The 25,493-nt window shown below is 44.0% G+C and overlaps 1 protein-coding gene across 2 annotated transcripts; it reads left to right on the top strand.

The window, feature by feature from the left end:
* Nucleotides 1-1,801: 1,801 nt before the first annotated feature.
* nim1ka (NIM1 serine/threonine protein kinase a) lies at nt 1,802-24,333 on the top strand. 2 transcript variants are annotated; one of them, XM_035786193.2, is made up of 8 exons: nt 1,802-2,132; nt 10,432-10,523; nt 13,485-13,544; nt 13,716-13,995; nt 14,124-14,236; nt 21,785-21,906; nt 22,093-22,239; nt 22,429-24,333. In XM_035786193.2, exons 4-8 carry the CDS (start codon nt 13,781-13,783, stop codon nt 23,182-23,184), a joined length of 1,353 nt encoding a protein of 450 aa, XP_035642086.1. In that variant the 5' UTR covers nt 1,802-2,132; nt 10,432-10,523; nt 13,485-13,544; nt 13,716-13,780; the 3' UTR covers nt 23,185-24,333. The 2 variants fall into 2 exon arrangements, with proteins under 2 accessions (XP_035642086.1, XP_035642087.1); XM_035786194.2 differs by lacking the exon at nt 13,485-13,544.
* The last annotated feature ends 1,160 nt before the right edge of the window (nt 24,334-25,493 follow it).

Genomic DNA, 25,493 nt, shown 5'->3' with positions numbered 1-25,493 from the left:
TTTTTTTTTGTGAATTTTGACGTGTGCTTGGGGTTATGGTCGTGCTGGAAGATACACTTGTAACCAAGTTTCAGCCTCCTGCCAGCGCCAACCAGGTTTTTTTGGCCCCAGGACCAGTGAAAGCAAAATAGGCCCATAACATCAAAGGTCCACCACAATATTTTACAGTTGGTACAGATGTAGGATCTTAATTTGAGCCACTTTGCTACAGCTGGAAGATAATCCTGCAGCAACAGGAAATGTGAATTATTAAGTGGGTTATAATTAATGGACATTTTTTAAGGGGTTGATAGATCTTTTATAAGGGAGAATACAGTCTGAAATGTCTACTATAAGTGGAAATTACAAACTTCCGAAGCCTTTTAAATACACTACAATACTGCTTTCATGTAGGATTTACGGTATTTTGCTTGAAATTTTATTTGGCCCATTTTTACCACATTCTTCCCTTCATATGGCCTTGAATACCTCCCGTGCAGGGAAGAGTGGTAGGAGTGGTGTGCAGATGTGGGTGGGCGTCTATTTTAATACATTATTGAATAGACACCCTCAAAAAGAAATCCATTACTCATTTGTTTAGGCAGGTCCTAAGAAACAAAAGAAAAATGTATTTTCAAAACAATAGAATGGAATATTCTTTAGTTGAATTATGTTAAGTCCAAATTAATGAAATCTATAGGTGATTATTTTGTTCATTAACAGACAAGACATAAGAAATAATATATACTGTTAAAATGTTCACATGGCGAAAAGCACCAGGAATGGATGGCTTTCCCATAGAATTCTATTCAACATTTTGGTGACAAAGTAGCCACCCCTATTTACGCAAATGACAACACAACACAAATGTCACCCAAATCAAAATCAGTACTTCCTAGTTCCATGTACCAAACTGTTATTTCAATTGTATTAAAACCAGGAAAATCTGAAGAGTCCCCTGCTGATTGTGGACCAACAAGTTTAATAAATTGTGACAATAAAATAATAACCAAGCTTATAAGCAATAGAATGGAAAAGGTCTTACCAGACTTGATACATATCAAACAGGAAGAAAGGAGGACCAAGGCCCTCTTCATAAAATGTATTAAAATACTTTTATTTGTATGGTATGTTCAATAGAACAACTTTTTTTTAAACCCCACGCGTTTCGGCTGCATGGCCTTCGTCAGGGAGTACAAAGAAATAATACAAAGTCCTCTTTTGAACAGCTTTTCCAACAGCTTTTCCGATTGTTCAAAAGAGGACACTGTATTATTTATTTATACTCCCTGACGAAGGCCATGCAGCCGAAACGCGCCGGGTTTTAAAACTTTGTTTCTATTGAGCATGCCTTACAAATAAAGGCATTTTAATTAATCATAAGAAGAGGGCCTTGGTCCTCCTTTATTTTTGATGACCAATTCACCCCTTTTACCAAAGACCACCTTCTGTCTACCAAAATGTACTCTTGTGTACCTTAGTAGCGCTTCCCTTCCTCTTCTTTCTACATATCAAACAGGGTTTATTCAAATGAAATACAAAACAAATACAAGAACATGTTTCAGTTTAGTACAATACAACAACAAAAAAGATAGAGATGTTTCAATAATGGCTGTTGATGCTGCAAATAATTTTACCATCTTGAATGGCCTTTTTATTTTCAAAACTTTGGAAGCTTTCAACTTTCCAGCTGAAATAATGTTTAATAAAAATATAGCAAAAAATGTATACAAATAATACATTATCTGATGAAATTGCTTTAGAAAGGGGCACAAGACAGGGATTTCCCCGCTCCCCCTCCTGTTTGAACTGACAATTGAACCGCAAGCAGAAAGAATTTAGACAGGACTAGCTGTGTACGGAGAGCTCGGTGGTGCTGAACGAATCCTCTGTGTATGCCGGTGGACTCCAGCCAAGGCCATCAAACGCGTTTATGCATTGGCTAAAGAGAGGCAGATAACACACCCTGCCGTACCTAATTCGCCAAAGAAACTGTCACTCAAAGGGATTCCCTCTGTCGCAAGCTGGCTGGTTGCGAAGCAAAGTGGCAATTGCCATCAGTGACAACACTACAGGGTAAAATAGTTGTCCTCCGAATAAATTCTGTCGGTAATTTTGCCTTTTGAATCGGCGTCTGCGTGTAATACAGAAAGGTAAGGCGACATGGGTGTTTCATGTGTTGTGCATAGCTGACAGGCTGGCCAAGTAAAATGAACAGCAATGTTCTGCTGGATGGCTGCGTTCTCATGATGTTTATGTGTAGGTGACGCCGCTTCTGACGTCCTGAATGTTATTGCCTACCCTGTGTCAATCTGTTCTGTTCTGTTCTTGCTGTTCTCGATGTCTTTTTATTGTCACGTTTAGGCTACCTTGCGGCTGTGGTTGAAACAGACCAGGTACACGACATGTTGTGAACGTCACTGAAACTTATAAGAACAGTGTTGGCCTATTATTAATTCAACAGATCGATCATATGAGCAGCGTCTAGGGGTAGCATAGTGGGCAGTACTCTCTTGTGGACAGATTAAATGGGCAGAGGTTGGTTATAGGCTACTATAGTCGGAAGTCATGTAATAGCATTGATTTGTGATACACTGCTATAGATAAAGGGGATTAACTGAGCATTAAAGTTTAGATGTTCGGAGACTGAAGCACCAATGTGGAGGGAGACCACACACAGGTCTCTCTCTCTCTCTCTCTGTGTGTGTGATGTGTCAATAATAATGTATGGAATACCTGAGTCAAAGCTGCCTAGTTTCGTAGGATGGATAGGGTAAATTAGTTGTGAGGTCTTTATACCATGCTCCCTGTAATGTGAACCAGAATTCGCAACTAACCTGCTATCAAACCTGGGTTGTCTGTGAAATTCAGGAATGCCTCATCCCATTGAGCTAATGCTTAGTGATTAGGTCTGAGGGCTAAACATATTATCCTGACCACTTCCATTACAATTCTATAAACACTCAAATGTGGGGAGGCTACTGTTGTGTGGCGGCTAGACAGACTGTCTGTTTCCTTTGCCTTTGACGCCCCATCACACGGAGCACATGACACATTAATCGGATTTTCTAAGATAAAAGCTGCTTTAAAGTGTTCTGATTAGAGAATATAAGAAAGTGAATAGATTATTGAGATACAATGCAGCGGAAATGGCTCTCGTCACTGGTCAAGGCACCTCATAACTTCTTAACATTTTTTCTCTTTTCTATTTTGTAGATCATTGCCAATTGCTTACAAATGAAAGATATGTCCCAAAGAGATTCATTAGGATGTAGAGACCATAGAGTTGAATAGAACAGGTGTGGGCTAAATATAATGTAGAATATCATATAATTCACTCTGTTCTCACTGACCTGGGACTGTTCTCTACCTAACACCTTGTGTGTTTCTGTTGATGTGGCATGGATAGGATAGCACTTGCCCAGTGAGTTGGTACAATCAATGAGTCACTGGTGATACCTCGTCCAAGCCATCATTTTAGTTGGTGTGCATGTGGTCCCCCCGAGTGCTTACAGCAGTGTGAAAACACCTCTCTCCCTCTGTACAGTGTCATGGTAACCTCATCAGACCCCCGGGGATGTGTGTGTGTGTGTGTGACCTGGAAGTCACTCCTCATACAGCTTCCTTTATCTCCCGTCACAAACAGGGCACAAAACACATACCTTGTACTATATAAGATAGATCGATTTAGAACTAGTCTCAAAGGAAGATTCTCTTTGATCTGTTTCCAGCTCTACTTGATCTTGGTAAGCGGTGGTCACTCAATGTGTTCACTGATTGAAGTTGAGTTATTCTGATCAGATGAACCTCTCTCTCTCTCTCTCTCTCTCTCTCTCTGTGTCTCTGTCTCTGTCTCTGTCTCTGTCTCTGTCTCTGTCTCCTCTGTCTCTGTCTCTGTCTCTGTCTCTGTCTCTGTCTCTCTCTCTCTCTCTCTCTCTCTCTCTCTCTCTCTCTCCTGATTGTTATTCTGCCTACACCGACAAATTGCTGATGCTATCTACGTAATCAAACTCCTCTCCCTTCTGAAGGCGTTTTATATGATTGGTCTAATCAAGTCTGCTGGGTTTCTTGTTTGAATCGTCTGTTCTTTACCTAGTGTTCACAGAATGTCATTCTTAGGGTGGGGAGGCCCATGAGTGATTACTAGGCCAAGGCTATACAGTGCATTCGGAAAGTATTCACACTCCCTTTACTTTTTCCACTTCTGTTACGTTACAGACTTATTCTAAAATATATATATATTTTATCACATCAATCTACACACAATACCCCTTAATGACAAAGCGGAAACAGGTTTTTAGAAATGTTTTCTAACTTATATAAACTAAAAAAAGTCCACCTGTGGTAAATTCAATTGATTGAGCATGAGTTGGTAAGGCACACACCTGTCTATATAAGGTCCTACAGTTGACAGTGCATGTCAGAGCAAAAACCAAGTCACGAGGTCGAAGGAATTGTCTGTAGACTACCTCAATTGAGCCGACCAACCAGTGCTCCCGCACATTGGCTAACTGGGCTATCTGCATTGTGTCCCGCCACCCACCAACCCTTCTTTTACGCTACTGCTACTCTCTGTTCATCATATATGCATAGTCACTTTAACCATATCTACAAGTACATACTACCTCAATCAGCCTGACTAACCGGTGTCTGTATGTAGCCTCGCTACTTTTATAGCCTCGCTACTGTATATAGCCTGTCTTTTTACTGTTATTTAATTTCTTTACTTACCTATTGTTCACCTAATACCTTTTTTGCATTATTGTTATAGCCTGCAAGTAAGCATATCACTGTAAGGTCTGTTGTATTCGGCGCATGTGACAAATAAACTTTGATTTGATTTCGAGCTCCGAGACAGGATTGTGTCGAGGCACAGATCTGGAAGGGTACCAAAAACTGTCTGCAGCATTGAAGGTCCCCAACAACACAGTGGCCATCATTCTTAAATGAAATATGTTTGTAAGACACTTCCTAGAGCTGCCGCCCAACCAAACTGATCAATCGGGTGAGAAGGGCCTTGGTCAAGGAGGGAACCAAGAACCTGATGGTCACTCTGACAGAGCTCCAGAGTTCCTCTGTGGAGATGGGAGTACCTTCCAGAAGGACAACCAATCAGGCCTTTATGGTAGAGTGGCCAGAACGAAGCCACTCCTCAGTAACAGGCACATGACAGCCCACTTGCAGTTTGCTAAAAGGCACATAGAGGACTCCCAGACCATGAGAAACAAGATTCTCTGGTCTGATGAAACCAAAATTGAACTCTTTGGCCTTAATGCAAAGTGTCATTTCTGGAGGAAACCTGGCACCAGGATCTGCATAGAAGAATGGGAGAAACTCCCCAAATACAGGTGTGCCAAGATTGTAGCGTCATACCCAAGAAGACTCTAGGCTGTAATCGCTACCAAAGGTGATTCAACAAAGTACTGAGTAAAGGTTCAGAATACTTATGTAAATTTGATATTTCAGTTTTTTATTTGAATAAATGAGCAAAACTTTCTAAAAACCTGTTTTTGCTTTGTCATTATGGAGTATTGTGTATAGATTGATGAGGGGAAAATCAATTTAATCAAATTTCAGAATAAGGCTGTAGTGTAACAAAATGTGGAAAAAGTCAAGGGGTCCGAATACTTTCCGAATGCATTATATCTCCATTTTCATTTGTCAATAATGCTTAATTTTACAGTCTGGCATTTACCTTATTGTGTGATGGACACTTTCTGAGACTAACTTCAAGCCTGGTAGTACAAGTATTGTCACACCCTGATCTGGTTCACCTGTCTTTGTGCATGTCTCCACCCCCCTCCAGGTGTCGCCCATCTTCCTCATTATCCCCAGTGTATTTATACCTGTGTTCTCTGTTGTCTGTTGCCAGTTTGTTTTGTTTCGTCAAGCCTACCAGCATTTTTTCCTGTGCTCCTTTTTGTCTCTAGTTCCTGTTTTCTAGCTTTCCTGTTTTTTTGACCATTCTGAATGCTCTGAGCCTGCCTGTCGGTCTGTACCTTGTCAAACCACCCTGGATTACTGACCCCTGCCTGCCCTGACCCTGAGCCTGCCTGCCGTTCTGTACCTTTCGGACTCTGCTCTGGCCTGTCGTTTGTCTGCCCCCATGGTTTTGTAATACAATTTTGTTACATCGAAACTGTCTGCATCTGGGTCTTCTCCTGAGCCTTGACAATTATAACAAAAGTAATAAGGAGGTTATTGTTATGTAAACACATTATTACCATTTACTGTAGTTTCTGACTATGTATACCAGGTATAGGCTATTTGTCTTTACTTGGCCACTTTTACAAGACCTATTAACAAAGGGATGGTTCAAATCAAATTCTATTTGTCACATACACATGGTTAGCAGATGTTAATGCGAGTGTAGTGAAATGCTTGTGCTTCTAGTTCCGACAATGCAGTAATAACCAACGAGTAATCTAACCTAACAAGTTCACAAAAACTACCTTATACACACAAGTGTAAAGGGATGAAGAATATGTACATAAAAATATCTGAATGAGTACAGAACGGCATAGGCAAGATGCAGTAGATGGTATCGAGTACAGTATATACATACAGTGGGGGAAAAAAGTATTTAGTCAGCCACCAATTGTGCAAGTTCTCCCACTTAAAAAGATGAGGCCTGTAATTTTCATCATATGTACACTTCAACTATGACAGACAAAATGAGAAAAAAAATCCAGAAAATCACATTGTAGGATTTTTCATGAATTTATTTGCAAATTATGGTGGAAAATAAGTATTTAGTTAATAACAAAAGTTTATCTCAATACTTTGTTATATACCCTATGTTGGCAATGACATAGGTCAAACGTTTTTTGTAAGTCTTCACAAGGTTTTCACACACTGTTGCTGGTATTTTGGCCTATTCCTCCATGCAGATCTCCTCTAGAGCAGTGATGTTTTGGGGCTGTTGCTGGGCAACACGGACTTTCAACTCCCTCCAAAGATTTTCTATGGCGTTGACTGGCTAGGCCACTCCAGGACCTTGAAATGCTTCTTACGAAGCCACTCCTTCGTTGCCCGGGCGGTGTGTTTGGGATCATTGTCATGCTGAAAGACCCAGCCACGTTTCATCTTCAATGCCCTTGCTGATGGTAGGCTTTGTTACTTTGGTCCCAGCTCTCTGCAGGTCATTCACTAGGTCCCCCCGTGTGGTTCTGGGATTTTTGCTCACCATTCTTGTGATCATTTTGACCACATGGGGTGAGATCTTGCGTGGAGCCCCAGATCAAGGGAGATTATCAGTGGTCTTGTATGTCTTCCATTTACTAATAATTGCTCCCACAGTTGATTTCTTCAAACCAAGCTGCTTACCTATTGCAGATTCAGTCTTCCCAGCCTGGTGCAGGTCTACAATTTTGTTTCTGGTGTCCTTTGACAGCTCTTTGGTCTTGGCCATAGTGGAGTTTGGAGTGTGACTGTTTGAGGTTGTGGACAGGTGTCTTTTATACTGATAACAAGTTCAAACAGGTGCCATTAATACAGGTAACGAGTGGAGGACAGAGGAGCCTCTTAAAGAAGAAGTTGCAGGTCTGTGAGAGACAGAAATCTTGCTTGTTTGTAGGTGTCTAAATATTTATTTTCCACCATAATTTGCAAATAAATTCATGAAAAATCCTTCAATGTGATTTTCTGGATTTTTTCCCCCTCATTTTGTCTGTCATAGTTGTGTACCTATAAGTGTACCTATGATGAAAATTACAGGCCTAAGTGGGAGAACTTGCACAATTGGTGGCTGACTAAATACTTTTTTGCCCCACTCTATGAGATGAGTAATGTAGGGTATGTAAACATTATATTAATTGGCATTGTTTAAAGTGGCTGGTGATACATTTTTTACATCCATTTTTCCATTATTAAAGTGGCTGGAGTTGAGTCAGTATGTTGGCAGCAGCCACTCAATGTTAGTGGTGGCTATTTAACAGTCTGATGGCCTTAAGATAGAAGCTGTTTTTAATTCTCTCGGTCCCTGCTTTGATGCACCTATACTGACCTCGCCTTCTGGATGATATCGGGGTGAACAGGCAGTGGCTTGGGTGGTTGTTGTCCTTGATGATCTTTTTGGCCTTCCTGTGAAATCGGGTGGTGTAGGTGTCCTGGAGGGCAGGTAGTTTGCCCCCGTTGATGCGTTGTGCAGACCTCACTACTCTCTGGAGAGCCTTAGGGTTATAGGCGGAGCAGTTGCCGTACCAGGCGGTGATACAGCCTGACAGGATGCTCTCGATTGTGCATCTGTAAAAGTTTGTGAGTGCTTTTGGTGACAAGCCGAATTTCTTCAGCCTCCTGAGGTTGAAAAGGCGCTGCTGCGCCATCTTCACGATGCTGTCTGTGTGGGTGGACCAATTCAGTTTGTCCGTGATGTGTAAGCCGAGGAACTTAACTTTACTACCCTCTCCACTACTGTCCCTTCGATGTGGATGGGGGGGGTGCTCTCTCTGCTGTTTCCTGAAGTCCACGATCATCTCCTTTGTTTTGTTGACATTGAGTGTGAAGTTATTTTCCTGACACCACACTCCGAGGGTCCTCGCCTCCTTCCTGTAGGCCATCTTGTCGTTGTTGGTAATCAAGCCTACCACTGTAGTGTCATCTGAAAACTTGATGATTGAGTTGGAGGCGTGCATGGCCACGCAGTCATGGGTGAACAGGGAGTACAGGAGAGGGCTCAGAACGCACCCTTGTGGGGCCCCAGTGTTGAGGATCAGTGGGGTGGAGATGTTGTTTACCTTCCCTCACCACCTGGGGGCGGCCCGTCAGGAAGTCCAGTACCCAGTTGCACAGGGCGGGGTCGAGACCCAGGGTCTCAAGCTTGATGACGAGTTTGGAGGGTACTATGGTGTTAAATGCTGAGCTGTAGTCAATTAACCGCATTCTCACATAGGTATTTCTCTTGTCTGGATGGGTTAGGGCAGTGTGGTTGCGATTGCGTCGTCTGTGGACCGATTGGGGCGGTAAGCAAATTAGAGTTGGTGTCAGGTAAGGTGGAGGTGATATGATCCTTGACTAGTCTCTCAAAGCACCTCATGATGACAGAAGTGAGTGCTACGGGGCGGTAGTCATTTAGCTCGGTTACCTGAGCTTTCTTGGGAACAGGAACAATGGTGGCCCTCTTGAAGCATGTGGGAACAGCAGACATGGATAAGGATTGATTGAATATGTCCGTAAACACACAAGCCAGCTGGTCTGCGCATGCTCTGAGGACGCGGCTGGGGATGCCGTCTGGCCTGCAGCCTTGCGAGGGTTAACACGTTTAAATGTTTTACTCACCTCGGCTGCAGTGAAGGAGAGTCCGCAGGTTCTGGTAGCGGGCCATGTCAGTGGCACTGTATTGTCCTCAAAGAGAGCAAAGAAGTTTTTTAGTCTGTCTGGGAGCAAGACATCCTGGTCCGCGACAGGGCTGGTTTTCTTTTTGTAATCTTTTTTTTGCCAAGCTGTAAAAACAGCACTGATCACATCCCATGTGTGCTTTTAAAGCCGACCTACTCATGTACCTAACCAGGCCTGTAGAAATGCCCAGATTATGTTTCTTTGACTGGGGCTCCATGACTCAGAGCAAGGAACATTGTGTGTTTGTGTGTGTGTGTGTGTGTGTGTGTGTGTGTGTGTGTGTGTGTGTGTGTGCGCAGGGGCGGACTGGTGATCTGGTGTTTCGGGCAAATGCCAGATGGGCTGGTCCATTTTTAGCCCAGAGTGCCTGTCTCACTTGTTTTTCTCTTGCAAAATTCTTATTAACTCAAATAATGTAATAGGCCTGTTGTGTGGAAAATGCCAGAGACAATTTCTGGTGTGCGTGTGCGTGCACAAGAGGGGTTATAGCAGTGGGGAGATTTGGGTCAGTCCTTTTTGGAAATGTGAAATGTTTGTCCCACAGATTCTAGAGAGGCCTGTCTCTCTGTTACTAAGGCCCACAGCCGCTATTGTCCCTGTCCTTTCACCGCTCAGCTCTTTATTCTCCACAACCGCACATCTCAATTATCACACAGGGGAGCTTTGTGTGGCCAGAGCCCTCCCTCCCTCCGTGTGTGTGTGTGTGTGTGTGTGTGTGTGTGTGTGTGTGTGTGTGTGTGTGTGTGTGTGTGTGTGTGTGTAAAAGAGAGAAAATTACAGACACACACACACAACAAGCAGACCAAGACTAAGATAGAGAATTCAGAGAGAGAGAGAAAAAGACAGTGGGAGTGAGAGAGAAAAAGACAGTGGGAGCGAGAGAGAGCCAGTGAGAGAGAGTTTTAGTCAAAGGAAGAGGAGGATCCCTTTCATAGAAAGCATTTCCCCGAAGCTACCTGGTGTTGTGAGCTGCAGTACCAGTGCTTCTCTCAAGGAAAATGCATCCTCTCATACAACTGGTAGCCTACATGTAGGGAGAGTGGAGTGCACTTCAGATCTGCGTTACGTGTTGTGGATGGATTCTTCCATTATAGTTTTCGCAAATTGTTATTGCAGAGTAAACGAAGAGGATCACCAGAGCTTGGACCAGCCCTCCACCACCAACCATCCTAATGGATCCTTAGCCCCTGTCTGCTGCTATTTGACTGGTGAGTTGAATCTCTTTTTACAGGCTTGTGAATAAGTATTTTTACCATGTAGTTCTAATTTGATATTGCCTACACCATACAGAAAGGTAGCGTCATTTAGCTAGTGTGTATGTATGTGTCAGTGTAGGCTGCAGAGGGGAGGACGGCTCATAGTAATGGCTGGAACTGAGCAAATGGAATGGCATCTAACCATGTGTTTGATGTATTTGATACCATTCCACCTGTTCTGCTCCAGCCATTACCACAAGCCCATCCTCCCCAATTAAGGTGCCACCAACCTCCTGTGGTGTGTGTGATTTAAACTCAATGAAGCAATGTGTAATTGTGAACACAGTGCTCCGCTCTCTCTTCACATTCACCAGTTAATACCTAATCCAGAATAGAGATGCACACAAATATGCTCACTGTCCATTGCCAAGCAACCAAGTGGAGTTGTCAACCTGACCCTAAACACAAACATTTCCCATTTTATTTAACCTTTATTTAACTAGGCAAGTCAGTTAAGAACAAATTATTCTTATTTACAATGACTGCTTACCCCGGCCAAACCTGGACAACACTGGGCCAATTGTGCGCCGCCCTATGGGACAGCCAATCACGGCCGTATGTGATTCAGCCTGAATTCGAACCAGGGACTGTAGTGACGCCTCTTGCGCTGAGTTGCAGTGCCTTAGACCACTGTGCCACTCGGGAGCCCATCGATTTACTGAGGTCACCTTTTAGGTACTCTGTACACTCAGGTGTATCAGCTGCCAATTACAATTCATAAACAACACCTTTCGTGTGTGTGTGTCTGCACGCTCACATAAATGGCTAATATCAAATCAAAGTTTATTGCTCAGTTTAGCAGATGTTATAGCAGGTGCAGTGCTTGTTATAGCATAATTATACTTTGCGGAGCAGTGTTCGCTTTGTGCTGTAAAAGCGGAGCCCTCTTCTCTCTTGGCGAGTCCTTTTAGTCGGCCTCAGATCAATCGTTAGATATTCATGCTAGAGAGACAGAAAGGCAGAAAGGTGTTTGAAGGCTGGACAGGTGGGAGAGGTCACAAAGGGGAATCTCTTTGATTTGCTATGCTCCACCTCCACTGCTTCCCCTTAATAAACATTGAATAGGGGAGCTCCTGGCAAGACGAGGGATATTCTGTTTTGAGATATCATGTGTCTCACTGAGGTGTTTATATAAGGTCGTGATTATGTACATTTAGATTGGTACTTGCTGCGGAATCGATCAATCGGTATATGTGGAAATGTACTATAGGAAAAGCAAATGTAGATGGCAAATGCCTAGAATTGGACTGAAAACCTGCATACACAGGCGTCCCTCCTCTGTTGACGTTTGTCTGTCGGTGATGGTGTATGGCTATTGGCCGGTCATGTCTGAGATACATCGGTGTAGGATTAGAGAGCAGTGTGGTTGTGTGAGAACAGTAGTGTGTCTGGTGTTTGGGCTGAGGGATAAAGGACCTAACCCTTTGATATGATGGAGAGGATCATGCTGCATTACAGGTTATTATAGTGTGGGTGGGTTCTCAGACCTTCAAAGATTCAAACCCTCTTTACTCCTCTCGCTCTCTCTCTCTGTCTGTTAGTGCATCCCTCTGATACGTCAGCTGAAGAGTGCGTTGTGATTCATTCTTAATAATCACAGTGGGCCCTATAATCTGTTTGGCATTTCCCAGACACAGATTAGGCCTAGTCTTGGACTAAAAAAGCATTATCAATGGAGAATCTCAATTAAAAGTTCTTAATTGGGAAGGCTAATCTGTGTCCGGGAAACTGGCCCTCTGAGCATAGGTTAGACCCTTGGACATGACACATGACAGTGGTGCTTCGTGAGTTAGTGCTAGGTTAGAAAACCTTGTTTCCCTTTACCATCCATAATAAACACATTAATGAGTGTAAAGCTACCTCCGCCTCTACTCCAGGGACATTGTTAGAGCTTCCAGAACAAGGAGTTATCACCTAATCACACACATGTACAGATGAACACGTGTGAATGAACTAGCACAGACACACGTGCACAAATTCGCCTGCACACACACACACACTTGTCACCTAATCATCTCCTGAAAACAAAATATGTTCTAATCAGTTTGTGAGTGTGTTTGAGTGTTCACACAGGTCAGCAGACATACATTAACACTTGTCCACAAGTATGGACACATATTCTGTATACTACCCTCACACACACACACACACACACACACACACACACACACACACATGCTCACACACACAATGAATAAAGCCGGGATTAAAAGATGTAGCAACTGTCTTCATTAATCCCTGCACCAGTGTTTTAGAGAGAAGAGATGAGAGAATGGGAGAATGTTAAAGTTAATGTTTCAACTGAGTTCATTGTTCCAATTGACATGTTTTATCTTTATTTAGCTAGGCAAGTCAGTTAATTAACAACAAATTCTTATTTACAATGACAGCCTACCAGGGAACAGTGGGTTAACTGCCTTGTTCAGGGGCAGAACAACAGATTTTTACCTTGTCAGCTGAGGGATTCAATTCAACAACCTTTCGGTTATTGACCACTAGGCTACCTGCCGCCCCAAGAGATGGACAACTTTGTGGGGTGTTTAAGGAAGTACCCCGTGGCAGCACCTTAACGTTCAGCCATATTCCTTTCCTCCCTCCCCCTCCTCCACCACCTGTGGGCTATTTATATCTCAGGGAATCAAAGAGCCAATTAAAACGCAGCTGCACTAATGAGAGAGCCAGCAGACTGAGGTGAACTGTTGTTCACTCTCAGCCATCCTCTGTTTCAAAGAATGATCTAGAGCAACAAGTTGGGCTTACAAACGGTCTGGGGTTAACTTCCTTGAGCTATGGGTCAGAAACTGTCATCAACCGCCTTGGTTAAGGGAGTGTTCAAACTGCAGTCCATCGAAGGTCTGGAGAGACGCACTTGAGGAATAGAATAGTAGCCTCTGTTTTGTCTCGCTGGCTTAGATCTGCGGTCGTCTGGACATTCGGTCAGAAAAGTTCTCTACATGGACCCTATGTATAAAGGTGAGATTCACACTTTGCTCTTCGCTTTTAGTTTGGTTTTGATGAGATCATGAATAAAATAAAAGAAGTCTGTGTTTTTGCAGCCCAGAAAAGGGGTTTTATAGACTGGATTGAACAGGACTCTGGGTATTTCCCTCATGATAACGTTCTGTTCTGTGTGTTCTCCCACAGGTGGTGCCTTGCATCAGAACCCCCTCCAGCCATGAGCTACCCCCATCCTAGGCATCCTGGGTAGGATGACGGCCGTGTGCCCCTCTGGGGTAGGCCCTGCTGGGGCTACGGTGGGGAGCTCCAGGGGCGCTGGGGCTGGGAGTACAGGCGGTCAGGACAGGAGATATGCCCGCTGGAGCCGTCAGGACAGCTCAGACATCGCTACAGATGATGAGGGGGTTCCTGCCCGCCAACTCACCCCCCTGGAGAGGCTCAACCTCGACATGTGCCAGGACGACAGGTAGAACCAGGACGCCCAACGCTCTCTTAGAACACAACAAGAAAGAAAATTCATTATCATGTATTGTTTTTCTGGATCCTTTGTTAATGATGATTATTTGGCAACCCCTCTGGTAACCCTACTGACAGGGTGGTCCGTGAGCTCACAGTGGGCCGACGTATCGGCTTCTACAAGGTCCGCGGGGAGCTCGGCTGTGGAAACTTCTCCCATGTCAAACTTGGGATCCATGCCCTCACCAACGGTAAGGAAGACCCCTGCCAAGCAGCAAACACATTAGCTGATGTTTAACATAACAGACACAGCCCTGCTGTACTGTAGATGCTCGCCAAACCTTTGAATCTTTTAAATGATTTAATTCATTGACCAGTAAAAGTGAGAAGATATATTTAGGCCAATCTTCGCTAAATATGCTGGCTTGAGTTGAATAGTTCTCGGAAAATCCCAGCTCCTCTGCTCCAGCAAAGTCTCAAACCACAGTGATGACTGACTAGCTGTTTTCATCAATGAGCTAATAATATGTATCCTTAGATAGCTGTTTGCTAATGAGCCAGTGGTTTGGGCCTGTGGTCGGAATCAGCCACAGCGAGACAGCTTGTCTGCTGCCCTTGAAATGATGGATTGATTAGAGATCGTGTTTCCCTAGCGACGGCTGGAATTGCTGCATGCTTCATCAAAGAGTGTATGTAGTGTGAGTGAGTGAGTGAGTGTGCTTGTGTGGTATCGCTTGCTTAGTCCGACAAAGCAAAATGAGCTCCGGGGCTTTTTTAAAGGCTGTCACTGAAAGCTGTGGCAGAGCAGAAAGAAAGACTAATACCAGTCTTAATTAATTATGCATGTCAAAGCACAATTAGATATCTCAGCACCATCACACCGCTTAGGGACCTTTCCATACCGTATTAGCCAAGATCTTTGTTTTATTCCTTTATATTATTAATTAGTTCATGCTATTGATATCAAGTATGGGTGCTGCAGGTGAGGTCAGGGTGGTCCGAGCTGTTTAAGATGAGCATGGCCTTATTTCTATTACAGCATATTGGATGACTGTCATTCATAATCCATTCACCCGGCTCAATGTAACATTGATAGGTTTAGGCTACTACATGATATTCAAATTTTCCTTGAACCCATCATGAGGTTGATACATCCTAGCCTATGAATGAAAGTTTACAACCGAGGTGCACAGGTCAAGAGACAAATTAGAGTAATCAAAGACAGACAGTGACACATTCAATACAGCCTTGGACAATCTTGCGTGTATCTAGCTGACCTAGGGTGTAATTATCAGTCCAGCAGTTGCAAACAAGAGTTTCTGTTGGACAAATGCAGGTATGTTATCCTCGTTTTGTTCTGTTTGCTTCTGTTTAAGAAAAGTTAATCAACAGATTTGATCACCGCAAACACAGTTCACTTTCATAGAAGCCACACTCTCAACGTTTTCCTTCGCTTGTGGACTTCAGTGCCTGTGACCAGATGACAAAACCTTTCCAAGCCAAACCTTCACACCATAATCGCTAACCACTACACACACAGCCTACATCATTGTCACCATATTAGCTAACGTCATAGTCAACATAGCTAGCTACTAGAACTAACATGTTAATAAACCAACTACAATCATGCTGTGCAGTGCCGGCAGATAAAACAGTTGCACCGGCGAGCCCCGGTGGCAATAAAATCAAAACCTTACCTTGACCTTACCCTGAAGAGTTCCAGTGTTGGATAGCCATAGCCAGCTAGCTAACATAGCATCCCTCTCTGTTAGAGCCAGGTGTTTGAGTCGGCTAAACTAGCTAGCTGCATTCGCTAGCCAAGTAAGTGAAAGTGAGAAGAAAATCAAATCAAAATAAAGCTAGCTCTCAAATTAAATCAAATCGAGAGAGAGAGAGCACATTAGTAAGGTTGGGCGATTAGGCCTGGCTCACAGATGGCGTTCCATCTGACCACCAACTCAATGGAGTTGAGGTCAGGGCTCTGTGTAGGCCAGTCAAGTTCTTCCACACCAATCTCGACAAACCATTTCTTTATTTACCTCGCTTTGTGCATGGAGGCATTGTCGTGCTGAAACAGGAAAGGGCCTTCCTCAAACTGTTGCCACAAATTTGTAAGCACAGAATCGTCTTGAATATTATTTTATGCTGTTTGCATTAAGATTTCCCTTCACTGGAAATAAGGGGCTTAGCCCGAACCATGAAAAAATCCCCAGACCATTATTCCTCCTCCACCAATATTTACAGTTGACACTATGCATTGGGGTATGTAGAGTCCTCCTAGCATCCGCCAGACCCAAATTCCAGATGGTGACGCGTGATTAATCCCTCCAGAGAACGCATTTCCACTGCTCCAGAGTCCAATGTTGGCGAGCTTTACGCCACTCCAGCCGACACTTGGTATTATGCATGGTGATCTTAGGCTTGTGTGCGGCTGTTCGGCTATGGAAACACATTTCATGAAGCTCCCGACGAACAGCTCTTGTGCTGAAGTTAGTGTTGCTACCGAGGACAGACAATTTGTACACGCTACGCGCTTCAGCACTCGGCGGTCCCGTTCTATGAGCTTGTGTGGCCTACAACTTCGCGGCTGAGCCGTAGTTGCTCCTTGACATCTGTGCCCAAACAATTTGAGCTTCTACTTTTAAAAATCCACCTTTCCAGAAACAAGTCTCTCACCGTTGCCGCTTGCTATAGACCACCCTCTGCTCCCAGCTGTGCCCTGGACACCATATGTGAATTGATTGCCCCCCATCTATCTTCAGAGCTCATGCTGCTAGGTGACATAAACTGGGACATGCTGGGACATGCTTAACACCCCGGCCAACCAGGATCTCAGCGATCACTGCCTCATTGCCTGCGTCCATAATGGGTCTAATCGACCTGGAAGGATATTGACCTCATTCTGTCAGTAGAGGATACCTGGTTATTCTTTAAAAGTGCTTTCCTCACCATCTTAAATAAGCATGCCCCATTCAAAATATTTAGAACTAGGAACGGATATAGACCTGGTTTCACTCCAGACCTGACTGCTCTTGACCAGCACAAAAACATCCTGTGGCGTACTGGATTAGCATCAAATAGTCCCCGCGATATGCAACTTTTCGGGGAAATTAGGAACCAATATACACAGGCAGTTAGGAAAGCATAATCTAGCTTTTTCAAACAACAATTTGCATCCTGTAGCACAAACTCCAAAAAGTTCTGGGACACTGTAAAGTCCATGGAGAATAAGAGCACCTCCTCCCAGCTGCCCACTGCACTGAGGCGAGCAAACACTGTCACCACCGATAAATCCACGATAATTGATGATTCAATACATTTCTCTATGGCTGGCCATGCTTTCCACCTTGCGATCCCTTCGCCGGTCAACAGCCCTGCACCCCCCACAGCAACTTTCCCAAGCCTCCCCCATTTCTCCTTCACCCAAATCCAGAGAGCTGATGTTCTGAAAGAGCTGCAAAATCCCTACAAATCAACCGGGCTAGACAATCTGGACTCTCTCTTTCTAAAATGATCCACCGCAATTGTTGCAACCCCTATTACCAGCCTGTTGAACCTCTCTTTCGTATCGTCTGAGATCCCAAAAGCTTGGAAAGCTGCCGTGGTCATCCCCCTTTTCAAAGGGGGAGACACTCTAGACCCAAACTGCTACAGACCTATATCTATCCTGCCCTGCCTTTTCTAAGGTCTTCGAAAGCCAAGTTAACAAACAGATCACAAACAGACCATTTCGAATCCCACCGTACCTTCTCCACTATGCAATCTGGTTTCCGAGCTGGTCATGGGTGCACCTCAGCCATGCTCAAGGTTTTAAACGATATCATAACCGCCATCGATAAAAGACAATACTGTGCAGCTGTCTTCATCGACCTGTCCAAGGCTTTCGACTCTGTCAATCACCACATTCTTATCGGCAGACTCAACAGCCTTGGTTTCTCAAAGGACTGCCTCGCCTGTTTCACCAACTACTTCTCAGACAGAGTTCAGCGTGTCAAATTGGAGGGCCTGTTGTCCGGACCTCTGGCAGTCTCTATGGTGGTACCACAGGGTTCACTCTTCAGGCCGACTCTTTTCTCTGTATACGTCAATGATGTCGCTCTTGCTGCTGTTGATTCTCTAATCCACCTCTACGCAGATGACACCATTCTGTATACTTCTGGCCCCTCTTTGGACACTGTGTTTTCACTAACCTCCAGACGAGCCTCAATGCCTTACAACTCTCCTTCCGTGGCCTCCAACTGCTCTTAAATACAAGTAAAACTAAATGCATGCTCTTCAACCGATCGCTGGCCACACCTGCCCGCCCGTCCAGCGTCCCTACTCTGGAGGCTTCTGACTTATGTGTACAACTACTAATACCTAGGTGTCTGGTTAGACTGTAAACTCTCCTTCCAGACTCACATTAAGCATCTCCAATCCAAAATTAAATCTAGAATCGGCTTCCTATTTCGCAACAAAGCATCCTTCGCTCATGCTGCCAAACATACCCTCCTAAAACGGACTATCCTACTGATCCTTGACTTCGGCAATGTAATTTACAAAATAGCCTCTAACACTCTACTCAGCAAATTGGATGCAGTCACAGTGTCATCCGTTTTGTCACCAAAGCCCCATATACTACCCACCACTGCAACCTGTATGCTCTCGTTGGCTAGCCCTCAGTTCATATTCGTCCAGGTCATCTATAAGTCTTTGCTAGGTAAAGCCCCGCATTCTCTCAGCTCACTGGTCACCATAGCAGCACCCACCCGTAGCACGCGCTCCAGCAGGTATATTTCACTGGTCACCCCCATAGCCAATTCCTCATTTGGCCGCCTTTCCTTCCAGTTCTCTGCTGCCAATGACTGGAACGAACTGCAAAAATCACTGAAGCTGGAGACTCCTATCTCCCTCACTAACTTTAAGCACCAGCTGTCAGAGCAGCTCACAGATCACTGCACCTGTACATAGCCCATATGTAAATAGCCCATCCTACTACCTCATCCCCATATTGTTATTTATTTTGCTCCTTTGCACCCCAGTATCTCTACTTGCACACTCATATTCTGCACATCTATCACTTCAGTGTTTAATTGCTATATTGTAATTATTTTGCCACTATGGACTATTTATTGCCTTACCTTCCTTATCCTACCTCATTTGTACACACTGTATATAGACTTTTTCTATTGTATTATTGACTGTATGTTTGTTTATTCCTTGTGTAACTCTGTGTTGTTGTTTGTGTCGCTTTGCTTTATCTTGGCCAGGTCGCAGTTGTAATTGAGAACTTGTTCTCAACTAGTCTACCTGGTTAAATAAAGGTGAAATAAAAATAAATATAAAAATCGTTTCCACTTTACAATAGCAGTACTTACAGTTGACCGAGGCAGCTCTAGTAGGGCAGAAATTTGACGAACTGACTTGTTGGAAAGGTGGCATCCTATGACGGTGCCACGTTGAAAGTCACTGACCACTTCAGTAAGGCCATTCTACTGCCAATGTTTGTCTATGGAGATTACATGGCGGTGTGCTCAATTTTATACACCAGGCAGCAACGGGTGTGGCTGAAGTATATAAATCCACTAATTTGAAGGGGTGTCCACATACTTTTGTATATTTAGTATATAATTTTTCTAAACAGGATAACTTTTTTATTGTTTCACTATTTTTAATTGTATTAAATTCACTGAGGAGGATGGTCCTCCCTTTCCTCCTCTGAGGAGCTTATACTCCCCAAAGCCAAATCTGAACCAGCTTCATCCTTCTCCTAAATGGGTTCAATTGGATGTTTTCATGTTCTTTTTGTTCTCTACAACCTACACAGTATGTGTGATCTTAATTTCCGTAGGGTTATTTCTGCTCTGTCCTGTCGTCTCATTACATTTACATTACATTTAAGTCATTTAGCAGACGCTCTTATCCAGAGCGACTTACAAATTGGTGCATTCACCTTATGACATCCAGTGGAACAGCCACTTTACAATAGTGCATCTAAATCTTTTAAGGGGGGTGAGAAGGATTACTTTATCCTATCCTAGGTATTCCTTAAAGAGGTGGGGTTTCAGGTGTCTCCGGAAGGTGGTGATTGACTCCGCTGTCCTGGCGTCGTGAGGGAGTGTGTTCCACCATTGGGGAGCCAGAGCAGCGAACAGTTTTGACTGGGCTGAGCGGGAACTGTACTTCCTCAGTGGTAGGGAGGCGAGCAGGCCAGAGGTGGATGAACGCAGTGCCCTTGTTTGGGTGTAGGGCCTGATCAGAGCCTGGAGGTACTGAGGTGCCGTTCCCCTCACAGCTCCGTAGGCAATCACCATGGTCTTGTAGCGGATGCGAGCTTCAACTGGAAGCCAGTGGAGAGAGCGGAGGAGCGGGGTGACGTGAGAGAACTTGGGAAGGTTGAACACCAGACGGGCTGCGGCGTTCTGGATGAGTTGTAGGGGTTTAATGGCACCGGCAGGGAGCCCAGCCAACAGCGAGTTGCAGTAATCCAGACGGGAGATGACAAGTGCCTGGATTAGGACCTGCGCCGCTTCCTGTGTGAGGCAGGGTCGTACTCTGCGGATGTTGTAGAGCATGAACCTACAGGAACGGGCCACCGCCTTGATGTTAGTTGAGAACGACAGGGTGTTGTCTCATCAATAGTCGAATACGACTTTTCAAGAAAGTACTTGTTGAAACGAGTAATACTTATATTTGATTGTTTTATAATAGGCTATAATCAAGAAAATGGGTTTCCATGAAAATCAAGCTCTCTATAACAAATCAGTTAGTTGCCTCAGAGAAAATTGACAATATACAATAGCATACAAGAAAGCAATTTCATAAGCCTATATCTAACTGTTTGCAGATTTGTCTAGGCTTCTACAGCTCTTTTAAAACTACGTCCTGGGATTTGGTCCCGGAGACAGTCATAGGCTTTAGCTGCTTGCTCTGGTGCACCCCCAGATAATGGGTGGAGATGCCCAGCAGTGTTACATTTAGTTAGGAAGTTTGCGATTTGTTTTCTGTGTTGCCAGGCACCATGCGGAGTGTTGTATGTAATCCTGTTCATTCAATTATAGCCATGGAGGTAAAGGAGAAGGCTGGGGGACAACGGAATGAGCTGAACCCCAGACATCAGATAGCTCTCCTTGAGGTTTTCAATGGTCAGTTGTTCCACAAAGTTAAAGTCAACATTATCTAGCTCCTCCCCGTGCCTCATCTCAGGACTTACATCCACAACATTGACTGGCTCATATTCAGTCAACTCCTGCAGGTTCTCCTGATTCCTGCAGTAAAGGAAGCTAGCACCAAGCACACACTGATGGCCAATGCTGCAGAACAAGCAAGCTACTTCGAGAAAAATCTGCAGATACTCGCCTTTGGATAGGCTAGCTAGCTATGCATTTTGAATCACTTTGGTTAGATCGCTGTAAAGCACATCCTCTTGCCACAAGTGTTAAGTCAGGACTTGGGCATTTCCCGGAATATTGAACCACATTCCACAACTGATATTGAATATAAATATCCCATTATCATAGTGACAGAATGAAACTGAAAAGTATGAAAAATGTCAGTCCTTATTATGACATCATACTTGAGAAAGCCACCCAGCTTGGAATAGAATGTAGAATGCACTCGTTTCATCGGCCACATAACTTGCTTATGCATACAGATATGCTAATGAAGTGTGTGTTGACATCGACAAAGTATTGCACACTCTTTTCAATAGAGAATAAAACACCAAAAGCTAAAATAGCCTTACTCCTTCTCTCAGCCTCTTCTTTTTGGTACTAACTTCTATGTTTAATGAACATGTCCCTCTGTCTGTTCTCCTTCAGACAAGGTGGCCATTAAGATCCTGGATAAGACCAAGCTGGACCAGAAGACCCAGAGGCTACTGTCCAGAGAGATCTCCAGCATGGAGAGACTACACCACCCCAACATCATACGTCTCTACGAGGTCGGACACACACACACACACACACACACACACACACACACACACACACACACACACACACTGTTGATAAGGAATGAGTTACACAAAGCCTGGTCAGAAGCTAAGATCATCAGTGCAATGCACTTAAACAGAGTTTATCAGAAGACAACTAGACCATCCTCTCTCTGCCTTCCTGCCGGGTGACAGGTGGTGGAGACATTGTCACGGTTACACCTGGTGATGGAGTATGCTGGTGGAGGAGAGCTCTACACAAAGATTAGCATGGAGGGGAAACTGTCGGACATCGACAGCAAGATCGTCTTCTCTCAGATCCTCTCGGCTGTCAAACACATGGTATGGCCCAGGGCTGAAGTCCTGCTTACATACACTTTTCAGTGTAATCATCAGAGCCCACCCAAATAAATATTATGCAGTCTCATTTCTTTTCCGTTGTGCAACATTGAATGTAATTTAAAGAGTATGAGATGTATTTAAGGTACATATCGGTATGTTAACCAGATAAATATTTGACCCACCCCACAGCATGACAACAGCATCATCCACCGTGACCTGAAGGCAGAGAACGTGTTCTACACCTGCAGCACCTGCGTCAAGGTGGGAGACTTCGGCTTCAGCACGCTGAGCCGCCGCGATGAGACCCTCAACACGTTCTGCGGCTCCCCGCCCTACGCCGCGCCTGAACTCTTCAGGGACGAACACTACCTAGGCGTCTTCGTAGACATCTGGGCCCTGGGCGTCATGCTGTTCTTCATGGTGACAGGAACCATGCCCTTTAGGGCGGACACGGTGGCCAAACTGAAGCGCTGCATTCTAGAGGGGGCCTATGTGCTGCCCTCCTGGGTACAGGAGCCCTGCCAGAGGCTGATCAGAGGCATCCTCCAGCCCCAGCCCTCAGACCGCTGCAGTGTGGAGCAGATGATGGGCTGTGAGTGGCTGCTGCCTATAGACTTCCCTCGGGCCATGGAGCCCTTTAAACTGGACCCGTCCTATCTGGCCGAGAGCACGCCTTCAGAGTTGGAGGAGGATGAGGCGGAGGTGAGGGAGGCGCTGGAGATACTAGGGATCACCCCGGAGCATATCTTAAATAATCAGGGGAAGGACTGTAGGAGTTCTATAACAGGTGTTTATAGGATTCTGTTGCACCGTGCGCACAAGAGGCGGGCGGTGGAGAGCATGCCTGTGGTTACACATGTGGTCGGGTCCAGCGTGAGTAAAAAGGACCGGCTAAAGGCGTACCACAGCTTACGGCACACCTCCAAGCTCTGTGTGATTCTGTGACGAAAAGCCTTCGCTCCTATAGTTGAACTTTTGGTGTATTTTTTTTTTTTGTCAATAAAGTAAACATTTATGTGACTGTGAATGAGGAATGAGGTGGTGAATTTTAAATCGGTACAACTTCTGTCTTGAATGTTTATCGACAAAATGTTAACCGCTGATAAAAAATATTTGAAGTCCTAAAGTTGGGATTGATGTTAGGATTTGTTTTATTTTTATATCAGTCTCTGTGTGAATATACTTTAGCCTGGGTGCCTGTCTTCTTCGACTTTATCTTACCAGACAAGGCTAAAATTGTTCATACGGTCATCCAGCAGACGCTTTTCTCCAAAGTGATATACTGTTAACGCATACGTATATTCATATGACCTCAAGCAGCAATAAATCCTATACAACTGGTGTATAGCGACTGAGGCTTGGTAAAACCAGATGTAGCATTGTGGAATGCTGAAAGAGTCAAGCATCCAGGCTAATGAGAATGAAGAATGTGATGATTTGAATTAGAAATCAGGAGGTGATTATCTCTCAAATGTTTTTATTGCTCTGTTTTTGAGAGACATTTTTTTTTCCAGTTACATGCCATCATGATTCTAGACATTTTCATCTCCTATTTCATAAATGCATGTGATTTTTATTCATGTTGCGTATGATATCCTATCACAGTGCTTCCCAAACTTCTCCTTGAGTACCCCCAGCCAGTCCACTTCTTCTTTGATGTATTTCAGAACTAGCATAGCTGATTCAAATGATTACCTAAATCATCAAGCCCTTCATTTGTTGAATCAGCAGTGCTAGTTCTGGAATACATAAAATAACTGGGGTGGCTGGGGGTACTCGAGGAGAGGTTTGGGATGTCTATATCTCTTAGCCCGAGAGCCAGTCTGTTTTTGCTTTTTGTGCTAACTCCTTGTCACTCCTTGTCATGCAAAACATGTTTGGCTTGACAATAAGCAATGGAGTTGGCAAGAGCACAAACAGATCTGGGACCAGGTAACTGGTTGAAAGGAACACATTGGCCTTATTGGCCTGGTTGGGTTGACAGTTATTTCTACGCCTTACCTGTCAACGCCAATAATTAGATTTTCAATTGTTATGATGCCATATTACTGCCCAATATATATTTTCAAAATATTAAATAAAATGCTGAAATACTTTGTTGTCCTGTAATGTTTTGATTAACTTCACATGTCAATGTTCATTACAAAACATATTTTTCTCATCTAGGGTTAATGGGTTTATATTATGGACAATAAATGGTGACTGTATCTGAAATTATTAGAAACATTATTAGAAACAACCCTGTCTTACTTACAGTACAGAAACAGTAACTAGCCTACACATCAGGCTTATCAGCATATGTAGACTCGAAGCTGTGGATGAAACTGAAGGGGGGCATGATGCGTTTGCCTAATGTACAGTATCAAATTGTATTTGTCACATGCACCGAATACAACAGGTATTACAGTGAAATGCTTACTTACAAGCCCTTAACCAACAATGCTTTAAGAAGTTAATAAAAATACATTTTAAAAAGTATATATATATATATATATATATAAAAGTAACATCATTAAACAGCAGCAGTAAAAAACAAGCAAGGCTATATACAGGGGGTGCTGGTTAGTCGAGGTAATATGTACATGTAGGTAGAGTTAAAGTGACTATGCATAGATAATAAACAGAGAGTAGCAGCAGTGTAAAAGAGGGGTCTGGGTAGACCTTTGATTAGCTGTTCAGGAATCTTATGGCTTGGGGGTAGAAGCTGTTAAGGCTTTTGGACCTAGACTTGGTGCTCCGGTACCGCTTGCCGTGTGGTAGCAGAGAGAACATTCGATAACTATGGTGGCCGGAGTATTTGACTATTTTTAGGGCCTTCCTCTGACACCGCCTGATATAGAGGTCCTGGATGGCAGGAAGCTTGGCCCCAGTGATGTACTGGGCTGTACGCACTACCCTTTGTAGTGCCTTGCGGACGGAGGCCGAGCAGTTGCCGTGATGCAACCAGTCAGGATGCTCTCGATGATGCACCTCTAGAACCTTTTGAGGATCTGAGGACCCATGCCAAATCTTTTCAGTCTCCTGAGGCGAAATAGGCTTTGTCGTGCCCTCGTCTCAGTATGTCTCTCTTCGTGCAGCTCAATATTTTCTGAAGAAACAAACATATCAAAGATGTACGAGAGATGTATGAGAGAAAATGCCATTATATCCTATCAAGAATACATTTTCACAAGCAGTAAACCTCATCCATTTGTGATGCCTTTGATTCATGGTTTAGTATTGTTTGAGTCTGTGTACTGTGATCATACTGTATT

Source organism: Oncorhynchus keta, chromosome 14 (assembly GCF_023373465.1).
Source record: "Oncorhynchus keta strain PuntledgeMale-10-30-2019 chromosome 14, Oket_V2, whole genome shotgun sequence".
Taxonomy (NCBI): Eukaryota; Metazoa; Chordata; class Actinopteri; order Salmoniformes; family Salmonidae; genus Oncorhynchus; species Oncorhynchus keta.
This window is presented reverse-complemented; position numbering and strand designations above follow the sequence as displayed.

Excerpts from the sequence above, each read along its gene's own strand:
- nim1ka (XM_035786194.2), top strand. The coding sequence starts at position 13,781 with ATGACGGCCGTGTGCCCCTCTGGGGTAGGCCCTGCTGGGGCTACGGTG. Across the intron at positions 14,237-21,784 it reads GATCCATGCCCTCACCAACG|ACAAGGTGGCCATTAAGATC; the intron begins GTAAGGAAGACC and ends GTTCTCCTTCAG. Across the intron at positions 22,240-22,428 it reads TCTCGGCTGTCAAACACATG|CATGACAACAGCATCATCCA; the intron begins GTATGGCCCAGG and ends CCCACCCCACAG.